General features: G+C 39.5%; 1 protein-coding gene and 1 long non-coding RNA gene across 2 annotated transcripts; both read right to left on the reverse strand.

The window, feature by feature from the left end:
• Positions 1-5,921: 5,921 nt before the first annotated feature.
• Positions 5,922-6,128, reverse strand: LOC124328383. Its single transcript, XR_006916276.1, has 2 exons — positions 6,040-6,128; positions 5,922-5,966 (listed from the first exon to the last, which is right to left on the reverse strand). It is a non-coding gene; the product is annotated as an uncharacterized LOC124328383 (long non-coding RNA).
• A 169-nt stretch (positions 6,129-6,297) lies between these two features.
• Positions 6,298-7,096, reverse strand: LOC124328679. The gene is made up of 4 exons (XM_046787475.1): positions 7,026-7,096; positions 6,829-6,967; positions 6,536-6,768; positions 6,298-6,474 (listed from the first exon to the last, which is right to left on the reverse strand). The coding sequence occupies exons 2-4, from the start codon at positions 6,950-6,952 to the stop codon at positions 6,298-6,300; spliced, it is 534 nt and encodes a 177-aa protein (XP_046643431.1). The 5' UTR covers positions 6,953-6,967; positions 7,026-7,096.
• Between the last annotated feature and the right edge of the window lie 16,237 nt (positions 7,097-23,333).

Genomic DNA, 23,333 nt, shown 5'->3' on the forward strand with positions numbered 1-23,333 from the left:
CAGATCGAATTGCGATTGTATTTTAAATAAGAGCTCCTTATATGGACATTATTAGCTGAATATTTCCTCCTTCGACACGTTGGGGATTATTTCGGGTGGTTGGTTGACGGATAGAGCGATGTGTATAGTAGCGTCCAGCATAGCATATGATATAGGGTGGGTGGGCACTGGGCAGTGTTTCTTTACATACACACCAGACACATTTGTTATCCTCTGCTGGTTATTATTCTTTCACACGTCGTCACTTTCTAATCTGCGGGCAACTAAAAAGCGGAACAACTAAAACGCCAAAACGTCAATGCAGAGCTAGCGACGTTTTGTGAACCAAAAAATTGGCGAATTTGTTGTCCAAGCAAAGAACACTTAAAAGTGTAGAAAATAATCAAAGCATTTAGTGAAATAATTATTTTAAATGTATATATTAAATGTATTATATAGCGCTTTCTGTCCGTTATCCGGAAGGAATGTTAAGGAATTAATGGAAAGTATGGGTAACTTATTTTCTTTGAATCACTATGATATTGATTAGCACTATTTCACGTAATTGATAAGGAATCAGTTTTCAGTCCCAAATACTTCTACTACAGTTCCGCATGGAGGTTTTAGTTGTAGTTGCATGGCTTTCCGCGTTTGGTTTCCACATTTTAGAAACCCTACACGCCCTTCAGACTCAGCGGACGAAGCAGAAGACGGACGCACAAGTCCCTGAAAAAAACTTTTCTGTTCGTGTTAGTAGAAGCATCGACGTTCTACCTGGGAAACAACACAGTCTTCACCAGTGAACTGATACTGATCCGATTCCGTTTCGTTAAAAAACGGATTTTTTGAGGGCCGTAGAACGGATTGGTTTCCGTTCTCTTACGCTAGAGTCGCATGAAGGCAATAACGTTATGCCTACCCTCTAGCGCCTCTAGCTGATTCATAATCGGATTCGTTTCAGTTGACCGATTTCTGACAAATCAGCGCGTTGTTCTAATCAGTGAGCGGACCCGTTTCCGTTCACAGATTCGCTTCAGTTTGTTATCAACTTTTTTTTATAATAAGACTCTGCCACCCTGCGCATATTTGTTATTGTTATTTTATTATTAATCTATGCATTTTAAAGGTACTACAATTCTCTAAATCCCTAAAAACTCAGTGAAGATGAGACTAAGGTTATAAGAATTACACCATTCCCCTCTAAGTCTCAGAAATACATAGACATTTGCAGCAGTGTGTATGTGGTAAGCAAAAAGAATTGTTGGTGTACAGCATAAATACATTTTCCCTTTATAAACAGGAAAGATTATTATACCCCATGCTTCAATTGAATGGACTACCAGCATATTTTCTGAATATATGGAGTGGTAGCATATCCTAAATTCATTCATTCATCAAAATTCATCAAAATTCATTCCGTCGACTGACGGTTTTGTAAAAAAAAAACTATCAATAGTAGTTTAGATTAAAAAAACAAACATTACAACACAAAAAAACAAACACAAAAAATCCTTCTTCTAAAGAGAGATTGTTAAAAAGTCGTTTCCAAATAAAAAAAAAAAAAAAAACGTAAAAATAAGTAACTGAATTACCCTATAGCTTTACTTTTTTGTAAATTTAAAGAGGAATCGCCCATCATTTAAAAAATATATTTTTTTTCGAAGTTCGATGCAAAATTAATTTTTGTGGATGATGTCAATTCCTGGTCAATTCAGTTTCAAATGAGTAGCGATTAAAGCTTGAATAAATTTAAAATAACAATTGACTGTAGAAACTTTTATTTTATGTTTCAAGAAGATTATTATATATATAAAGCATAGGCAGGCCTATTTATCAAGGACGTACGTACGAGATCGGAGATTAATATTTAAAAAACAGCACGTGAAAACGATTAAAAACTTAATTTTCCGCATATATCCTTGAAAATGACAAAAAATAAAATAATTCTCTTCCTGTCTTTTAAGTACAATCACAATTTGTTCAAGGCATTCTTGGAAGAAATATCTCTTGGGACTTCATAAAAGACTTAGACATAGACGAATAATCTTGTAATATACTGATTCTAAAAGATTTTAATGCATTATCGATTGTTAAGTGGGGTACATACCAATTAATTTCTGCTTAGTAAAAGTATCTGCGGGTATAGTAGGATAATTTGAAGTTTGAGCTTATCGGACTAAAAGGAATTCGACGAGAAAAAAAAAATAATAAAATATAATAATGAAAGAAAGACAACGCTAGATTGGAATTTGGATCATAAATGTATTATTACGGAATCGGAGCGATCGCGTCAATTGAAATACACTATAGCAGCAAGTATATAGAGCAATAGAAACAGGCATTCAAAAATAAGCGGCTGATGTTTGTTTCTTTTTTCGAATGAGCTAATATTAACAAGCTTCTAAATTGTAATATACATTGAGAAGATTGCACTCCTTTCAGATCTTCTGAAGAGACAGTACGTCTTCCTTTTTCCGCAAAAAATTGGCAATTGGGAGCTGTATCCGGCTATTACTTTTTGCGAGACAAATACTAATATGCCAATTAATTAATTAAGTTGTAAGTCTACTATAAGATTTTAAGTATTCTACAGAAACAAAAGGAAATTGAGTCCGTGATCAGCCGACGTGAAAAATTTAAAAAAAAATGTTATTTGAATTAAAACAACGGGAGCTAATTTTTTTCACGTATACTGCCTTGAAGACTACCGCGATGACTGACGTTATCACTGTTGTAGGAGATATAATCGGAATTGTTGTTCTGCTTTTGTTTATCAGCATTTGACATTTCCAAGGAATGGGTGCTGGTAACACTATTGAGCCGATTAAAAGTGCATATTATAATTTAAGGAAAGTGATAGTAAAATATAATAAAAATGCTTCATTACAAAGAGATGGATTCCGTTACTTCACTTCTTGATAAATGGTATTGATTTGGGTTGACCAGTCCAGATACAATCTGAAATGAAATGGGGAAAACATTAAAATTTCAAATTACAACACTAAATTTATAATACTAAATAATATATAATATAATAATTTATAATATATATAAATATATATTATATTTATCCTCCTTTTGTAAAGTATTTAAAAAGAAATCCTGATATGTAAGCGCGGACTTTGAACTAAATAGGTTTTGTAACTTATGTTGTACGGGTTTGAAGTACACGCAGGGTACGTTGTATTAGGCGATAAATTTATAAACTCGCCAATGCCTCGCCTCGCCTCGCCAACGCCAACACCACTGCCATTAAAAATCGCCAATGCATCTTATAAATCGACTTCTTATTCAGATGTAAGTAAAAGTGAACCTTGAATTAAAAAGCTGATAAGCCAAAAAATGTTTTATTTTTATTTTTAAATATGTGTGGAAAAGGAAAAGAAAAACAAACGAACACCATTCCGTTATTTTCGGCTATTTTACAATTATTTTTCCAAGAATATTGCAACTTTACAATTTATTTCATAACAAATCTCAAATTGGCATAGATAGCCATTATTCCCGGGAAGTAATGAGATGCCCAATAACGTGGCCATATTCAAAATAAATGTCAATCATTATATGCATACAGGCCTAATAATCATATTCGCAAACACAATCAGTTTGCGTATCGTAAACGCCATCTCATGGGCGCACGCGCGCTAGTTTAATTTTTTTAGCTTCTACGGCCGTTTAGTGTATCTTTAAGTCCCTATCGTGCAAAAGATCGATTTTTTAATAATCAACCTGTTACAGGTGAACCTTCGTTCAAAAAGTGATTTACAACTGTTGTTTACATATTCATCTTGAGTATTTTATAAATTTGATTTTATATGCGCTTTGTACTATCAACTTTTTTGTATCCCAGCCGTTTTTAAAAGGCCAGTCGTAGCCACGTCGCATTTCCTCTGCTCCAAATCAATCCCACAGGGGGGGGGGGGAGTTTAAACGGCTCATTCTACCTGTTAATTACCGGCGAGTAAATACTAGCACAAGTTGTGTCGATTACAAACAATCTGACATATTGGCCACATTAAATCGTGCATTCCAGTTGTCCGTCATGATAATAAGGCAGCTTGTTAATTTATGACCTAATGATTCTTGTAAGAAACCAATTTCATTAAGCGCTCACCTTGAACTGAAATCAATTCAAAGTGTAGCCTAAATAATTGATAAGCGATTGGGCACTAGTACCATGTTAGCATAGCGCTTACTACAGACAAACGCGTATAGGCGCATACAGAATAACAAATGTCTTAATCAATCAAAGTAGTCATTACCCTTTATATCTTCTGCAGTTTTTACAAGGCCAATACTTTACATTTTTTTTAAGTTGATTACAAAAAAAATGTAATCTTGACTATGCAATACAAAAAAAGTTTCAACTGTGCATAAAGACTACAACAGTTATCCGCAAACTGTAGAAACATTTAAAACATTTTTTAGTCCAGGATCATTTCAAAACTGATTTACTAATCGACTCACATGGATGTCCATCCGTTGGCAGCGATAATCTCAACAGCTTTGAAAATTTCACCGGCATTCAGGTACATTCCTGCTGCGGCTCGCGGATCGTGAATATCTTGCGCCCAATCCGCCCTCTTTTTTCAGGATGTTCATCCGTTCGGTCGTACTGTCTTCGCTGAGATACTCCTGGGCTTGATTGAAAAGGCGCAAATTCGGTGAAGAGAGCCACCGCCTTGTCGCTACGGCCGCACTTGCGGTTCAAGCGAGCCGCTTCGTTGAACTTTCCCTGCCATGCAAGGATGTCGCCGATAAAGACATTGTGGTTGATATTCGCCTGTGGTCCTCCCAGCCGCTTCTGATTGGCAATAGATTCCATCAGCTCCAGGTATTTGTAGTCCTGGATACGTTGGAACGCCTGTTTGGCAATGTCCAGTTCCAGCGCATTGACCGGCTCGTGTGCCAGCTCTGACCAGTCGGCCTCCGTCACGCCCATACAAGCCACTTCATAAGCTTCGCGGTAGAGTTTACGGTCAAGATACTGGTACATGGGTGCTGATAGAGGCACCTGAAGGGTGGTCATGCTCTATCCCTGCAAGCAAAAGATTTTGGCACCGTAGAATCCTACGACGTAGCCTTGAAACTTTTGCTGGTGACAGGAAAAATTCGATGCTTTTATGTTCAACCAGTTCCAACCCGAAAAGCAAAGCATGTCTTCGCAGCGAATGTTCCAAGCGACGCTATTAGCATGTGGCTCCTACATTATACACAATTTAGTTGAAAATTGTTCTGTTTGAAGTTTGAATCTGGGAAAAAGTTTTGGAACTACCTGAGAAATCAATTCACTGTTGCTCAATTGATAGACGGAGCAGGTATGGTTGTCATCTACAATGGCCATCTTTTGGCGTGAAGAGCTCAAGTCCAGGCAGCGGATAGGAACGTTGATCTTGAGCAACTCCAACGGGAAAGGGTTATATAAAAATATTTTGGACACCTGGCCTTTCTTCAAGCCTAGCAGGAACTCGAGCAGGAAGGAGACCTTCTTTGTTGGCCGCCGACAATTTTTATGTAGCGCCCGGGTGAATCCAACGTCCACTCGTGTTCCTTGACGCCCTGAAAGTTCACCGACTGCAGTTTCTTTTCCTGAACGAAACACAAAAAAACCCAGACAGATGTGATACGTTAGATAAAAATTTTGCAAAGAAAATCATAAAAGATTTACGTGACACAGAATGATGTGGTTGGTACAAATTACCATAAGGCTGCATTCGAAATTCTGGCTGATTTTTTCCTTGATGACATAGTGCAGCTGTTCGCCTTCCTGTTGCTCGCAAATCATGAGTTTTTCTTGCAGTTGGATCTAGAAGAATCCAACAATAACAAGACATCATCATCCGGTCACATATTCCTGCGCAATGCACGACGACTTACCGCTAAGCGATTTTTGTAGATGGCGATTTTCTTGATAAGGTCACGGCAACAGACGCGCACTTTTATCCTCCGTCAGTAAGTGGTGGACTACCACGTCTGTCAGATGTTCTCTATTTTTCGAAATAACAAAGTAAAACGGCATTGTAAATTAAGCTCATTCATACGATCCCTACTTAACAATACCTGAATGCGTAGCGTTCTTTATAGAGACCGTGAACGGTGCTAAATATCAGCTGGTGACAACCGACTGTTCCGTCTTCACTGCCAACGGCCTACAAGCAACAGATAAGAATTTTAACGGTAGCTCGCACAGAAAGTCCTGATTTTCTTATATATAACTGGAAAAACAGCTTCTTTCGATATCGGGACACTAGGCTTTCCACGTCGCTTAACTTGGGAGATATTCTTTATCACCATCTCTGTAGACAAAATGGTTATTATCTAAAGACTAAATATGCTTCGAATATGAAAATACCATAAATTGAATCGGAGTCGCGGACTGAGTGACTTTGATGTATTTTCCGTCTTCAAAAAATAATTCTCTGGAAAAGCGGCTAAGGTAACTTTGCCAATGAAACCAACACTATCCGCCTTGAAAGCAAGTGCATCCAGCTCTCTCTATAATCGAATAGAATATTACAATTTGGTTGGGTTTCAAAAGATTAATTCACAATATTACCTCACTTAATTGAATTACGCCTACTTCTCGGTCATTACCACTTCGGTCTTGTTGTTGAGCGTTGTGGATAACAGGCTCCTTAGATCTGCTATAACCATTTTCTCTTTTCCAAAAGTTGATCTCTTTTTCCATTATGGTGGCGACCTCCCTTTTGGCCTCGTGGTTGCAAGGCAACGACAACTTCAATGTTTTCCCCGACAAGATTGCAGTTTCGAAATACCTTCCGATGATTTCTGTAGATGCAATTAAATACAAAAATTTGAATAAATATGATGAAAAAGAAATGCCATTACGAAAGAGTCCAATGAATTGCACGTTCGTCATACCAGCAAAACTGTGGTCTTCAAAATAACGATCAGGAAACGCAGCTAGCACTAAAAGCTCAATGAACTCGACACAAGTAGAATTGTGTGCCATTCTGTTGATTTGTTCCTAAAATTAAACAACAACAAAATTAATTGGTCAATAAAAAAAATCTATTAACTTTTACCACTGTTAACGGAACAAGATCGTATTCCTCAAGTTCATTTTACATAGTCTTAACCATGGAATGTTGACAAAAAATGTTTAGTGCTAGGCCTATAATGATAAAAAAATTTCAAAGAATATTACCTTATGGTGGTGTCCCTTCAAAATTACCTGACACACTTTGGAATTGTTTGTGCTATTGAAGACGAACTGCAGCAGTATGGTAAGGTCAAAAGAGAGCAAAATAGAACAACAAAATAAAAGAATTCTTAGCCCAAATTTAAATTTCAAACTGCTTCCTATTTTCGTATTTGTTAGGAAACTAAATTTAAACGGGATTCGATGATAAAAGCCACACTGGGTGACATTTTTCATCGAATACGGACGCGGTTAAAAAGAAAAAAAAACAAAATCCTTTCTGAATGGATTGCCCATAGCTACAACGCGCTGAAGTATTTTCAAATGAAAATCAATGTGAATCAACGGGAGTCCTACCCCACGCTGTTCGATGATTGACGATCCCGAAAAAACCCATCGAAACAATTATCGGATTAAGAAGGTAGAAGGATTTCGGAGTTCCATCACGAGATAACAATGCATAAGGAAGATTGCAAGCGCCTCATGATCAGACAATACTACTCGCTAAGTTTGCACGGTTGAATATATTTTTTATAAATAATTAAATACTAATATAGTTTCAGATGGCCCGGAAGGAGGGATGAATGAATCAAAATAGCGTTACCCATCCGTGAATCACGTAAAAATAACCTCTTCACGCCACTGCTAAACGTGTTGAGAGCGAGAGGAAATGACATAAATTTCTTGACCACAAATTCGATTAGAAAAGCGAACCACGATGGAAAATTTAATTAGTGCTACTTTATCAAAGTCGTCATTACTAAGCCTTGTCTTTCAAACTACTGATTCAAATATGTAAAAAAAGGCACCTACCTTTTATTTATTTTTGGAAGACGACAAACGACCCATTCAGTCGAATGTCTAAAATTCAACGAAGGAATTCCCACGTAGAGATGTGGGATGATAAGAATTGCAGCGTTGCGGTCTCGTAGTTATCAAAGCTGCTGCTAGGGATCGTGAGCTGCAGACTAATATCAAATTTACAGATCAATTTAATTTCAGGTGAGCAGATAATTAGTTTACCATTACAACTGAGGTACGTACCAAAATTGAATTTTGAACCTTTACAAAGATCTGCCAATAGGCTCTTTCAATTCTGCAATACACTCATTCAGCTATATATTGACGTTATCTTTCGCCATCCAAGAAATCCACTGCCACGTACTCATCGCCTATCTGTAAACAAAATAGAAAATGAAAATGTTTACTGTGAACATGGAAAATAAAAACGAAATAAGTAGAATAACAAATGTTGTTCGTCAAAATTCTGTTAAAGGGTTTGGATAATCTTGACAAAGGCCTACTTGACCCCTGAGAGTGGCACAGACTACGATCCCTGTTCGGGAGGCTCAGAATCGTCTCTGCATCGAATTAGTTTTAGTATAGTCAAAAAGCCTACCGAAGCGGAGTTTGTTGGAAGACACACAAAGGGATTTGTATTCCGGTTTGCCACAAGTAAAAGAGAGATTCAGTTATGCACACTGACGAATGTACGGGGGGTTGGGAGAGATGGTTGCCAGCCATCTCGACAAGAAAGAGAAGTTTTAGGGAAGTTAACACGGATTTCGGTTATATACACCGAAGAAAAGAGTCAAAAAGTGACCAAAGAGCTGGCTGCCAGCCAGCCCGATCGACACCATGACAGCTTAAAGATTGATACAATATTAGTCAAAACAGAGAAAAAGAGGACGGGAACAAAGGGGTAAAATTAGGGCTTTGTCTTAATGACGTTGCCAAACTTGCTGGAAATAAGCGTCGCGAACAATCCCGACTGATTATTTCCTATCACACAACACTCGCCGCATTTTCTTACTTTCCGCACTGACAATACTTTCTTTCGCAGACCTGCCATTTAATGCATTTGTTTTCAGCCTTATCAAATTCATTGATTCTCTCGGTCACGGTAATCGCTTGGAAAAATTCAATCAAATGCACAAAAGAGTCATATCATGACTATATGTAGGCCAAACAAATAAAAAATCCAAATGGGGTGGATGACGTCATCCAGCTTAACGATGGCCATATAGTTGACTTTGGCTCTATAGGCCGCATCTGTTACTACAATAACACATGCTATATGAGAAAAGGTACGCACGCATTCGATGAAAAAAAAACGACAATAAGAGACTTCCCCTCTAGCTCTTTCACGGTTTATTCGATGCAGTGACCCACACCCACCCAGCATCGGACGAGTTTTAATGTCATCGAGGAGAGTCTCATCGACGAAACACAACCAGACCATCGACACGCCATACCAGCAGGAAACCAAAAAGACCAAAGAGGAAATTGAAAATTACCAGAGGGATCGCTCAGCGATCCCCCTCTGATCCAAGATGAGTGTTGAGTTTGAATAAAAGAGTTTCACATGTTGCTGTCTTGCTGAGTTCCACACACCAGGTTCTTAGTGACAGGAGAGACAGAGCGAGAATAATCTAGTAGCGAGCTTGACATAAACAAGAAAAGGGTTGAGGTGGATGCTAAACAGCATCTCATCTGACGGGTGTGGGTTTTGCCGCTCAACACTCTCCCTCAAAACAAACAAACGGAAGATGGATTTAATCAAAAGAGAAAAAAGGGGATTTAGATGTTGCTGCTCAGTCGGTGAATTTTCTCACTCCAATTCTGAAGTCGATTGTGCGATATCGGGCTATTTCTTGCTGAACCACGCTACAGGGCCACCATGAAAGAAAAAATACCTCCAGAGGTGGAACGGCAGTCATCTCGATCGCCGTCGAAGTTAGCGTCGGTGTATCCGATGAGTCCACTTTGGCTTCCACCTAGCCAGATTCCATAGTCCTGTCCGACGGGTTATGCAATGTCCGTTTTAGTCATCAGTGCGACGTAGAGGAGGGCGCCGACTGCTTCACGGTAGGGGTACGGAAAAGGCAGTCTTCTCTCCCTCGCCCTTTGAGACGTTGTCTGATGCGAGATGGACACTTGGGTCGGCCGGGATCAACTTCGGGGGAAGGTCTGACATTTTGACAAAAACGTTTACACAGTTTCTCAACCATGTGTGATCATATTGTTCGGCTGTCTGCAAGTTACATTAGGCCTGTTCCCACATAAACGATTAGTTCCTTTCATACACACTTGATCGGTTGCCGGTGAGTCTAGAGTCACAGCCCGTGTGTAGACAATGAACAATTTTCTCGTACACATTCAATTAGTTACCTGTGATTCGTACACATTCAATCAGTTACCTGTGATTCGGTCACAGTCTACGTGTAGACAATGAACAATTTTCTCGTACACATTCAATCAGTTACCTGTGATTCAGTCACAGTCCATGTGTAGACTCGAAAGATTTTCTCATACACATTCAATCAGTTACCTGTGATTGGGAATCACAGTCCATGTGTAGACTCAGATTTTCTCTAACACATTCAATCAGTTACCTGTGATTTGGAATCACAGTCCATGTGTAGACTCAAAGATTTTCTCATACACATTCAATCAGTTACCTGTGATTTGGAATCACAGTCCATGTGTAGACTCAAAGATTTGCTCGTGTTCACATACCGAGAGAAAAGTTCTTGCTTCAGTTTCGGCATGACTGCAAATTTTCATTACGGAAAATTCACTCCATTGAATTTGTGAAATCACGTTTACCCTCGGAATTCTGGAATCTCCAACATCTATTTTTACGTTTAAATCTCTCCCTAAAATTGAAGTCGGAGATCTGTAGTAATGAAGTCTGCGAGCAGTTTAAAGACTGCATGAAGAATCATTTTACTTTGTCTTAACTTAAAATGGGGTTAGCAAACTCGATCAAAATTAAACGAAGTTTTGAACGCATAATTGTTAAGCAAAAATCGTAGATTGTACTCTCCCTAAAATGAGACTTCATCAAAACCATGTAAGCCTAACAGATCCAGCTTTGGCCTATAAGGAGTGGTGGTCCGCCAGGCTGCCTTCATCCCGTGCAGTCGTGAAGTGGCACTGTGTTACAGTGATAACCTTAGAAGTTGTAAGATATAGTCGCCGGTTCGCCACACTGTCAAGGATCAGAATTCTTCTAAAAGGAATAACAAGACTAGCTGGGGAGAAATATAAAAAAATAAGTTAAATAAGCCTAGAGACACCATTTTGCCGATGTCTGATTGAATCAACCAAATAAATAATGATACACCAATATTGGCAATTAGTAAAAGGTCGTACAAGCAGTAAAAAAAGACTGAGAAGGATGTTACGATCAATAGCCAATTCTCGATTCCGTTCCGTAATGGCGTCCAATAATTATAGTAGAATTGGTGGCAGTTGGTTGATACTTGATAGATTTTCCTCAGACTATTCAATCACGGCTGTCCGGCTGCTCGTGATTTTTCCTTCTTGCGTGGCTCCATTTTGCGTTGTTACACCCAAAACATAGATAGATGAGAGGTTAGTCAAAAACAGGTCAATGGGTTTGATGCAAAGTTTGTGGAGTAAACATCTGAAAGTGGGCCATCGAACTTGAAAAGAAATATACACCTACCTCTCAGTACAAGTCTCACAGAGAAAAAACAACGTCAAATAACACACATCGGACAACAGACCTGAATGAGATGTCAGATAGAATAATTAGAACCTGTTGGAGAGAATTCAGTGGTTACTGGTATCTAAACTAATTTCTACGATAAGTAACATTTAATTGGTATTGATAATCTTAATGTACTCTCCCAGAGTAACAGGGAAAACAAATCAGAAGAGCTTTCTTCTATTTGCAGTACAGACCTTTCTTGGCAATTATATCTGTTCGATCACAGAAAAAAGGATAATTTTGCCTTCAAGATAAACACTATAACTTGTATGAAAACAATTAAGGATATGAATAGAAGAATAATAAGTAAAACAAATGAAAAAAGAGGGGATAGATAAGGATCTTACACTCCGTACAAAAGTTTGCTTGTACTTGACAGTCGAGGGGAATAGTCCATCTTCCATCTCAATAACAATATTCACATGATGTACTGAGACATGGACTTATAGAACCTAACATTATGTCAAGAAGAAAAATAAAATTATAAAAGCTTAGTGCATTTGATCATGTTCTTCACGACAGGCAAATGGTAGTTGCAAAAATAAGGATAACCATACTTTATCTCACAGACTTGTTGTGTTAAGAGGCTGCGAAATACAAAATGTTTCGCAATTAAGATTATCTGACACTTAAACAGTATTATGCAAATAAAATGAAACCTTGTTTGGAATAACAGTTCAAACCTGAAAAATAGCGAAGTATTTTCTTCTCTCCTTTTGACATAGCCTACTAGAAGGCAAAACAACAGTTCAACTACTAGTTTGCGGAGATCGGTAAACCTGGGCCCATAACCTGTTGAGTTTGAATAAAAGAGTTTCACATGTTGCTGTCTTGCTGAGTTCCACACACCAGGTTCTTAGTGACAGGAGAGACAGAGCGAGAATAATCTAGTAGCGAGCTTGACATAAACAAGAAAAGGGTTGAGGTGGATGCTAAACAGCATCTCATCTGACGGGTGTGGGTTTTGCCGCTCAACAATGAGGGCTTACAAACTTGATACGCCCTTCATCTCCTTTTTTCAACCCCAGGCTTTCACACATTGAAACCAAGAATGACAATGACAGCTTGGGCCAACGAGTGAAATAGGATGATGCTGTATTTAGACTATCAAACTGATGCCCAGGCTGTCATTGTCATTCTTGGTTTCATTGGTGATCGTAGCAGGACAACTGCAAGAAAGAACTGACAATGGCCAGGGGCAGGAAGAAGGCTGATCAAGCCCGTCAACAAGTTGATGAAGACACTATTGCTGGTAGAAGGAAGAATCGAAACGTCCAGTCCATTTATCAAAGACAAGCAGAAGATCTTGGCAAGTCTCAAGCACAAACCACAGCCAACGATGGTGGACAAGGACTCAACCTTCAGACCCCAAATGCAAAAAGTGAAACAACATCTCAACATAGCCGAGCCCAGGATGCAGTCGAACGCGATGCTGTGCGTTCCAAGATTGACTTAGCATGCAAGATGATCAACACGCTGATCGCAGACAACGGTTCTCGCCGAGCATGTCGCGGATTGGTTGACAAGCTCGACTCTATGTTTGCAGATACCGAACGTCTTAACCTGTTGGCTGTCATGCCAAACGATGCCGAAGAGTTTGGAAGACAAGCAGCCATCCAAATTGCACTGTTCACTCAAATTGAGACAGCCAAGGAAGATGTGGATGGATTCATCGATTCTCGTGCAGACGAGGCTTCTTCTATTGACTCCTTTCAGCCTCTTTCCATCCGAAGTGAAGTATTGCGCAACTGGACTCAAACGCAACAACTCCGTCAGCAAACCTCTCAAGCGCTGATCGATGCGAAACAGAAAGCCGAAGAAGCTCAACGAACCGCAGAAAAGTTGCAGAAAGAGTCGGACGACGCAAAGCAGAAAGCGGACGAAGCAAACAAAGAGGTGGCAAATCTAACAGGAGCTATTGGAAAAAGAAAATCTGCAAGTACAATAATCAGTGGTGGAAATCATGATTGGGGAGTCAAGAAAGCTGCTATCAACGATTGGCGTCGGAAGTCCCTTATTGAACCAAGATCCCAGGAAACCGAAGAGGAAGGCGAGCCCGATTGTTGGATTGACCGATATTGCTCCGGTTTAGAAGATCCGACCTGGTTTTATTCCCACAAGGCCCCATCATTGAAAAGTGAACTCCCGGTATTTTCTGGTAAAGCTTTAGACTGGTTCTGGTGGATTGATCTGTATCGTTCAATGGTGCATGATCAACGGATTTCAGCTGGCGAGAAGTTAGCAATTCTGAAGAGTCGTTTAAGCGGTGAGCAACTGGATATTGTTCAAGGCCTAGGGGGAGGAGAACCTGCTTACAAATCGGCGCTATCCCGTCTCAAGCAAGCAGCTGGACGCCGCGATGTCATGCGAGTTGCTCATCTCAGTGAGCTCGATCGGATGGATCTCGGGCGTGACCCAACAGCATTTCGTCGGTTTGCGGAAAAGGCGAGGACTCATTTCTTCGATTTGACGCGAATGGGAGAAACTTCAAGCTCCGACATCATCGAACGTTTATGCCGAAAGCTTCATCCATCGGATCGTCTCGAGTGGAATTTCGGAAGAGGAACTGGATTGGAGCGTAGAAGTCTCAACGAATTTGGTGAGTGGCTATGTGAAAGAGCCTCAGCTTATCAAAACGCGTACAATATCGCGGCAGAGCAAGCATCCGGAAATGGGTTTGGCAATTCGCGCCATCGTCCGACCGCCGCACGTGCTCATCACGCCAGCTTCGAACCAGATCGGTCAGAAAAGCCCTACAAGAGTCGCTGCTATTGTTGCAATGAAGAGCATCGAGTGTTATCTTGCCCAACCTTCAAGGCGATGCCGACCAAAGAGAAGATCAGATTCTGCATTAGAAGGCGGTTATGTCTCAAATATTTCGGAGCGAAGCATTCAGCCAAAGATTGTACGTTCGGAAAAGGATGCGGGGTGAAAGATTGCCCTTATGAACATCACAGCATACTCCATGATGCAGAAAATGTTCCGACGGTAAAAGGCGACAGTCATCACACTTCCCTTTCAGCCCGAGCGGATCATATGAAGGTGGCGCTGGGAGTAATTTGGAACGAAGCCTATGCTACTGATGGTACAGTGATTCCGGTGTCGGTGATGATCGATGAAGGCAGCGATACTACGTTGTTCCGGGAAGATTTCCTCCGTCGTCTGAAGATAACAGGAAAGAAGCAGAAGCTGGATCTTGTTGGTGTGACCGGCGCCGAACGTTACGATTCTCAACGTGCTGACGTGCGATTTCGACTACCGGACGGTGAAGAAACAATTATCGCCGGACTGACGATACCGCAAGTCGCTCGCCCCACTCCAATTGTTAATTGGAATGAATTACACATTGTTCGTCTGCTTCTGAGACGAAGCTAATCACTGTTATCTCTGCTCGATAGTGAAAATGGAGCTAAAATATCGATATTAACACCCTACCTCCGTGCGCCTTACTCACAACATTGGAATTGGGAAGAAATGGTAACTTCAAATTTTATTCATGAACTTTTTTTTTATTGATAGATATTTTTTTACTAAAAACCCTACAAAGGAAGAATGGCTGATAATTGTAGTAAATATTTTTTTGGGGAAGGGGGAGGGTTATTTGTTTATATAGGATAGAAAAGGTCTCCAGTATGATTTTCGACTTTTTTGGCTAGAAATTCCGGCAGTATTTTGGACATAGAAAAGGTTATTTTACACTCGTCTACAACCATAATGACCTTTATATCTCCTATATATCCAAGGGTGGTTACTGAGCATAACAAATGTTAAAGTAATTTGAAGAATGATGAAATTTCAAAAAATAATACTTTTCCATGCCATCTCTAGCGCGTTATAAATTCTTGACAGCCTGGGACGATTTCCAAAATGAATGTGATGAAAAAAGAATTTGATGAATCTTGGATTCGATTTTGGTAACTATGTTTTTCCATATCCCCAAATCGACTGAAACAATTTAGATACAAGGGTGGTTACTGAGCAAAACAAATGATGATATAATTTGAAGAATGATGAAATTTAAAAAAAAAATTATTTCCATGCCATCTCTAGCATGTTAAAAATTCTGGACAGCCTTGGACGGTTTGCAAATGAATTTCACGAAAAAAGATTTTTGATGAACCTGGATTTGAACCTGGGTAACTAACTATGTTTGAATCACTTTGGCACTTTGTAAATATTTTGCACTTTTGAAACATTATGGTTGGGCTGCCGACTAAGTAGACTAAGTACCGTAACGATGGCAACCACAATCCTGAAAACGACACTTTGGACTACTCTTCCGCACCTAGTGACGGAAAAAGGAACCAATTACGTGGCCTACGGAAATTACAGCATCTCGACACTTTTTAGCCCGAGCAGATCCTCCTCCATTGCTCCTTCATGTTATAACTTGGCAACTTCGCCCCTTTCCTCTTAGAGAATGAGTAGTGTAGTTGGTCTTGAATCTTTGGTCCAGCAAGTACACAATTTATGTCGTTCTTAAAAGAGCCCAATTTAACCTCATTCCTAATATTTTCCAAGAAACGAAATATGCACAGAATGGACTATATCGACAGTATTTTATGAGGTTTAGAACCTTTTATTGAAAGATTAAAAAATAATTAGATTAAGTTTGGGTTTATCCAAAAGGGAAATGCAATGAGGGAATTCCTCAATAAAATGATTTCTCACAATTATCCGGTATTCATAAGTTCTCTTCCTGCCAACCTGTTCCTGTTCTCTGCTCTGACCTGGGCAAATCCAAGGCTTTAATTTGAAACATTTTATCAATAGTATTAATTCTCCTTTCCGGTATTCTTTCAATACCAATAACAATCTAGATTAATAGGATAAGAAAAAGTATCAATAGAAATAAGAAGTGGTGATTTTTTAAATACCGATATTACTATGGAGAATATGGATCTCATCTTCAGACTCCTTTATTATCTTCATTGATTTTCCCATTTCCTCTTTTACGTGTATGAAGACTAACAGTTAGAAAAGCACTTCAGTAAAGTAATTTAAAAATTAACATTTGTGAACATTAAACAATAAATTGAAATATAACAATAAATGCACAGTACAACTTTTTCTCTGAGATCATTTCCGCTGGTCCAGAGTCGTAAATCAATAAAAAAATAAAAATGTAAAGTTCAAGTTAAAAAAAATAACAAAAAGAAGAAGAACTCAAGCTATTTCTTTTCCCATTTGATTATTTCGCTACTTCTTCTCTACACACTCTACACAAATTGTACATCCAGCACACTTGGGATTTTATTTTCCTTTTTCATAAATGTTTTCTGCGGTTTTCTGGGTATGGTAGGTGGTGAATTTGTTTTATATTCAACGAAGTTTCCGTGGTCGATACGCCGACGTTCCGTTGACGGCCGCCTTGCCACAAAGTAGCCGCTTGAAGGCTTGCTAGAATTCCTGACAAATAATGGTGTAGATAATGAGGATGTGCGTTGAATTGAAATAACCGAGCCAGAGGATGAGGGAAATAAGATGAGGGAATAATGAGGAAATAATCATCAGTCGGGCTAAGGCTTCTTCTTTCCTTTTCCTTCTTTCCGCTTCCTCTTCCCTTTTTTCGACCACCAACATTCCTAGTCTTTCGCGTTGCGCCATCTAAAATTAAATTAAATTATTAAAATTAATTTTTTGAAAAAATGAATTAATGAAATTACTGTTCAATGCAGAAATTATAAATCCATCCACATGAGCTTTTGTGGATTTGGGAATCCTGTTTCCTTGAGGAGTACGACTTTCCTCAATCCTATCCAGCATTTGTTTTCCAGTGAAAATTGTGAACTTTTCTGGAACACCGTAGAAATGTTCATCCGTTTCCTGGCTTACGTCCAATCCATAGGTTATAAAGATGACGGAGGCTGGATCAATTCCAGAAATTTCGAAATTCTTTCAGTTCGCAATCTGAATTTAGAAGAAAAAAATTCCTAAACGTAACTAAACGTTCCTAAAACGTATCCGACGTTAAAATTTCAAAAAGAAACGAGAGAGAAAGAGACTATTGACAGATTGAGAAAGGTTGGCTACTAAATGGTAAAAAAAAATCGGATTAAAAAACAAATTTGGAAAATTTGTGAATTCCACTTCAGTTGGGCGACAGATAACAATGTCTTCATTAAGGAAAACTAAACATTTGGAAAAAAAAATTAGGGATGGCAGTAACATCTTCGCAATTCACCACCATTAACTCAAATTATCGAAAGCAAGAAATTGTCTTACTTATTTCTTCCAATTGCTGGCGTTCTCTCAGTGTCACCGTCGACTCATGTCTTTCTAGCCTCACCGGATATTTGCTCGAATGATGACCGGCTCCATTGCAGCTTTTACTCAGTGACCATACCGGCGGAAGCTTCCGTTTTCCTTTGGCACTTTCCAGCACTTCAGCATGTGACGCAGCCCTAGTTGTCTTACGGTAAACTACGATCATTGAAAAGTGCAAAAAAAACAAAAAAGAGTAATCGTTTTACGCCATCCACTGGGAGAAAACGACTTCAATACCTGTTCGAGATTTAGAGCGGTTGGCTGTTCGATTTTTACGACGGGAGCCGTGACGTAAATCGTCGTCTCACCAGCGGAAGCTGTTGCGAGTGCCCCCGAAATTGCGGTGGGACGGCAGACGTTGCTTGCTCCTTCCCCATAGACTGGCATCGGAGAAAATTTTTGTGTGTTTAAGATGTAATACAGAAGCAATTCTAGCAATACCATAATCTCCATCATGGAGCTTGTAAATGCAATGGAAAAATGAAAAGTGTGTTACGACGCAAACTCTCCAGCAGAGTACGCATTAAGGAAAAAAATGAATCGCCAAGACCACCACTGCCACAGAGAGCAAAATTTAAAAAGCCGGATTAATAACGAGCGAAGCACCTCCGGCAAGAAGACCAGAATAAACAAAAGAGATTGTTTTTCTGGTACGCAGCACGTGTCGCAGCAATTCAAGGACGACGACATTCCTCTGCATCAGCGGCTAGTAAATGAAACCCTTGGCCTGTCGCTCAAGTTCATGTCCAACATCTCAATAACGTGAACCAATCAACAACTTCTTCAACAAATTCAGAGATGTAACTGGTTCAGCAAAAAGGCTTAGGCTTTACAAGATTTCCCAGGGTCGCTCCATCTCGTGACTGTTAAAATGAATAATAAAAAAAGGGAAAATCATTTCCCTCACCGAGTTCAGTTGCTGGTAAAACACCTGGGAAAGACTCATGGCCGACCAAAAATTCCCAGTTAAAGTTGCAGTTATAAGTTGTAATTAAACGCAAACGTCGACATCTACAGAAGAAATGGAATTATCAAAAGTAAATTTCAAAAATAGGAATAAAATAAGTTTGGACGAATCCACCAATGTCGAGTCCGTTATAGGTGAAAGACCGAGAAAGCATAACATGAGGAAAGAGCAAGGGGAAAAAAAGAAAAGAGTGCTAGGTATCCTACACAACACAACTTCTCTTATGGTGTCTCCATCGCGTCAAACACACCCCCATCTATCTCTTGAGTTGATTTAGCATCAGTAAGCTATTACGCCGTCATTTGAAGCCTTTTCTTCCGTTCCATCCTCTAACGGAGATTCTATATTTTGGGTGAAGTCAAGAAGACAATTCTCCAAGAAATCAGTACCAAGAATCCAATGTTAGATCATCCAAGAATTCAGTGGGTTCTCGATTTACTTCCTTATGAGGAATGGCTTCTTGGACAACATTTTCTGGCTTCTTTTTCAGTTTGAATCTAAGTAGCCACAATGAGTTTGCGTCAATAAAAAGCCGCCTTTTATCATTGTTAAATATACCTCCCTGCTTGAAAAATTTCATTCCGGTTGCTTTATCTACTACAACTTTTGTTTGCTTGGTAAAATGGTGGTAAAACATGTGAAAAAGTGGTCAGCAAGATGAACTGCCACTCCAAGGTCCCAGTCCATGTCAAAACGTTTATACCGATTAAAATATGTGAAAATTAAGGACATTTTTAATGACGATCTTATTAAACTATTTTCTTCGATAGCACAGTAGATTTGATATGAGTTCTGGAAATAAATTGAGTATAAAACTGAAGTGAATGAAAATGAATTGTTATCTGAATCAATACTGATCACATTGAATCAATAAAAAGAAATAATAATTTCAATTGCAGTATTAGATCTCCTGGCCTAGCCATTCCTCAGTTCTCTTAGATATGCTTTGGAATGCTTCTTAGTAAGCCTCGCGAGCTGCAAAAGCAGCTCTTTAAATGAAAAAAGAAAGTCCGGCCTTGTAAAAGATAGCATTGAAGAGGTCAGATTGTGCTGCTTGCGTCTATATAAAGTTTATGGAGGACTTTTTTTTTTACAACAGTTTGGCTGTAATGACAATTTTTTTCGCCACTCCCTACTCATTAATCAGAAAGGTCACACGATTTGTCGATTTAAGTCCTAATTCAGAAATACCATTTAAAAAATCACAAAACCAGCAACAGTTTTGAGTTTGTCGTGGGTACCCTCAACGTTGCTATTAATCTTGGCGTGCTGCATAAACATTGGAAGCAATACTTTCAACTTTTTCCGGATTTTCGTGTTGGCAGCAGGTGCAGGATACGCAATTTCCGACATGTTTTCCGGGTCTGGTTGTCCTTTACATAGGCTGGATTTAGTCCTATAGCCTTGATATATGTTACGATTGAAAGACTGGGTCAAGTGATTGTATCATCCAACTGGCTTCACTGTGTTGAATACCATCTATCATGCCTGGAAAAAGGGAAAGAAAGAATTTGTTCTGAAGATTAACATAAAAAACAAGGATATACTTTCCAAAAAGAAACACTATAAATCCATTATGAACTCTTTAACTTATGGATATTCATCCACACGACACAAAAGTTCATGAAGTAAGTAATGATAAGTATGTTGTAGTTCATAAGTAAGTAATGAAGATCAATCAACTACAAAAAAGGATAGAAAAATAAAGAAAATATAATATTTGTAACTCGAAACCCCTGTTTGACAGCAAAAGACTATTACCGTAATCTAAATCTAGCTCTTTTATTGTTAGAACTATATAGACTACAATATATGGGATAGATATTTCCATGACTAGGCTATTTTTCGTATCCCTCAGGTGAATGCACTGACTTTTTATTAAACACTAAAAATCGTCCTTTATAGCGAGTCATTTCTTAAAAAACCAAATCAAATTGATTTGTCATTTAATTCATTTGAAAAAATTTGGGCCTGAAGGGCATGTAAAAAATTGTGAATCTGAAAGACGCAGGCCTGAATTACTGGGCGGGTATAATTAGGTGATTACTTATTAGTTTTTACATTTCACCCAATTTTCTACAATTGCGTTCAACCTGTTTCATGTTATTTAAACAAGGAGTTCGTGCCTAGGTATCAGTATTATACAAGGTCATTCCAATTGTTCTTCCAGAGAAAATTTTGACTTTGTCACCGATAACCTCGCCGCCGAGTGGCAAAGAGTCAAGCTGAAGCCCAATACATCCCCTTTTACTACCGATAGGCTATCCGACCATCTACTCCGCCTACTAGCATCCCTTCTCACCAAGGACGAGGTGAGGTCTCGCAAAAGTAGTGCATCTTGGAAAAAAACAACGCTTAATGGTGGAATGAGGCCAGAAGCTCCAGACTCTCTTCAAACGTAACCCCAACAGCCGTCTGGGAGGTGCCAGGCGTATGTTAGTAGGGCTACACAGGCAGTTTTGTCTCTCCCGAGCAGAAGGGCTTCGTGATTTCGTTCGTGGTGTTCGTGACATCCAGGAGCACACTTTTGTGCTTGAGTTGGCCATCGAAGAAGTAAAATTTAAAAGCGGAACCTTGCCATCTGCTGGTAGGTCCTCGCCAACGAATTTGGCTCCTACCCACACAGATTCCTCATTAAGCTTTTTCTGAACCTTCCAACCTGCCAACTACCCTTGAAGACATCCTCTCTTACATCTGCGAGGAAATCATCAACTGAGAGAACGAGATCAGCCCCTCAATGACATCCAGTTAGTGTCAAAAGCCTTGACCACATTGCCAGAAGCCTTCCGAATAGTACGATCAGTATGGGCTGCCGTGCCAGCAGCAGATCGAACACTCGATCACCTACTTCAACGTCTCCCATGCGAGGAAAGCGTCGTAAAATCCTACCAAAAGGCAGAGGCTCCAACTGAAGAAGCCTTTGCTGCAGGAGGTAGTGGAAGATCTGGATTCAGATGTCGCGGTAGAGGAAGAGGAAACTTTCACGGAACACGTGGAGGTTACGTCGACAAGAAATCAAAGGGCCAATACGGAAGTAACACTGACTTACGTCCACGATGTGAAAGCTGCAGACTTCCTGGACATGAGATGAAAAACTGCTATAAGCTGCATGGTTACCCTGACAAGAAAGGAAACAATCCACCGAATCAAGCACTCATCTCATCATCTACTTTTGATCCCCGAAGCGTATTAGCATTCTTTGCAGATTCTGGTGCTACAAAGCACATGTGCGATCAAAGAAGTTTTTTCACCAATTTCTTACCTATTGAACCAGGAAGTTGGACGGTCTCAGGTACAAACACTAGACATACTTACTCTTTTATCTCCATGTTAATCTATGGTATTAATTGTCATTCAGGCATCGGAGACACAAAGCTTGATGTACTAGGATCCGGCAGAGTCACAATCTCAGTTGATGTAAACCAAAAGGTGACTTTAAAAACACTACCGGAAGTACTCTACGTACCTGGCCTTGGAGTAAATCTCTTCTTCATTGGAGCCGCAACCGCCAGCAGATTAACAGCAGAATTTAAGGACGACAAAGTATTTTTCATTTCACAATTCATTAATAAAAACATCTATTGATCTCAATCTTATTGAAAATTCTCAAGGTTCTATTCACCAGAGATGGGGAATTAGTTCTCACTGGTGAACGAAAAGAGAACACCCTATACCAACTTAATTTCAAGCCCGAGATCCAGAAGACTCAAATTGAACTTGCTCGCATATCCTTTGACATAGCATTCAATGCCGATCTTCGATCCTCCATCACATCTGGCATCAACGCCTAGGCCACATTGGATATCACACACTGAAGAAAATGATCCAACAAGATTTGGTGATTGGCCTAAACGTCTCCGGGAATCTTGACATTCCTTCGACACTTTGCTCAGGATGCGAATTCGGAAAATTTACCAGATCTCCATTGAAAATCGGGAGAAATAGAGCATATAGAATCGGCGTGCTCATTCACTCGGATGTCTGGGGTCCAATCGCAACACCAAGCCTTGGGGGAGTGCGTTACTATGTAACATTTAAGGACGACTTTATTGGATACTTGACTGTATACTTTATGAAAAAGAAGTCTGAGGGCACTGCCTTTCTTTGCCTCTTTGCAGCGATGGTACTAAATGAAACCGGCAACTACATCCTCACTCTTCGATCCGACAATGGTAGAGCTGAATACATCAACAATGAAAACAAAGGTTAGTCAAACCAAATTAAATCATAGATTAAACAATAAGTTTTAACCTTTTTTTCTTTCTCAGCCTGGTTCGAGAAATGTGGAATCCGTCATGAGACAAGCGCCTCCTACACTCCCGAACAAAACGGTGTAGCCGAACGGACCAATCGAACAATACTAGATTCCGTTCGCTGTATGACCATCTCAAGTGGTCTTCCAGCAACTCTGTGGGCTGAGGCTGTCTCCTACACCACTT

This window comes from Daphnia pulicaria, chromosome 3 (assembly GCF_021234035.1).
Source record: "Daphnia pulicaria isolate SC F1-1A chromosome 3, SC_F0-13Bv2, whole genome shotgun sequence".
NCBI classification, from domain to species: Eukaryota; Metazoa; Arthropoda; class Branchiopoda; order Diplostraca; family Daphniidae; genus Daphnia; species Daphnia pulicaria.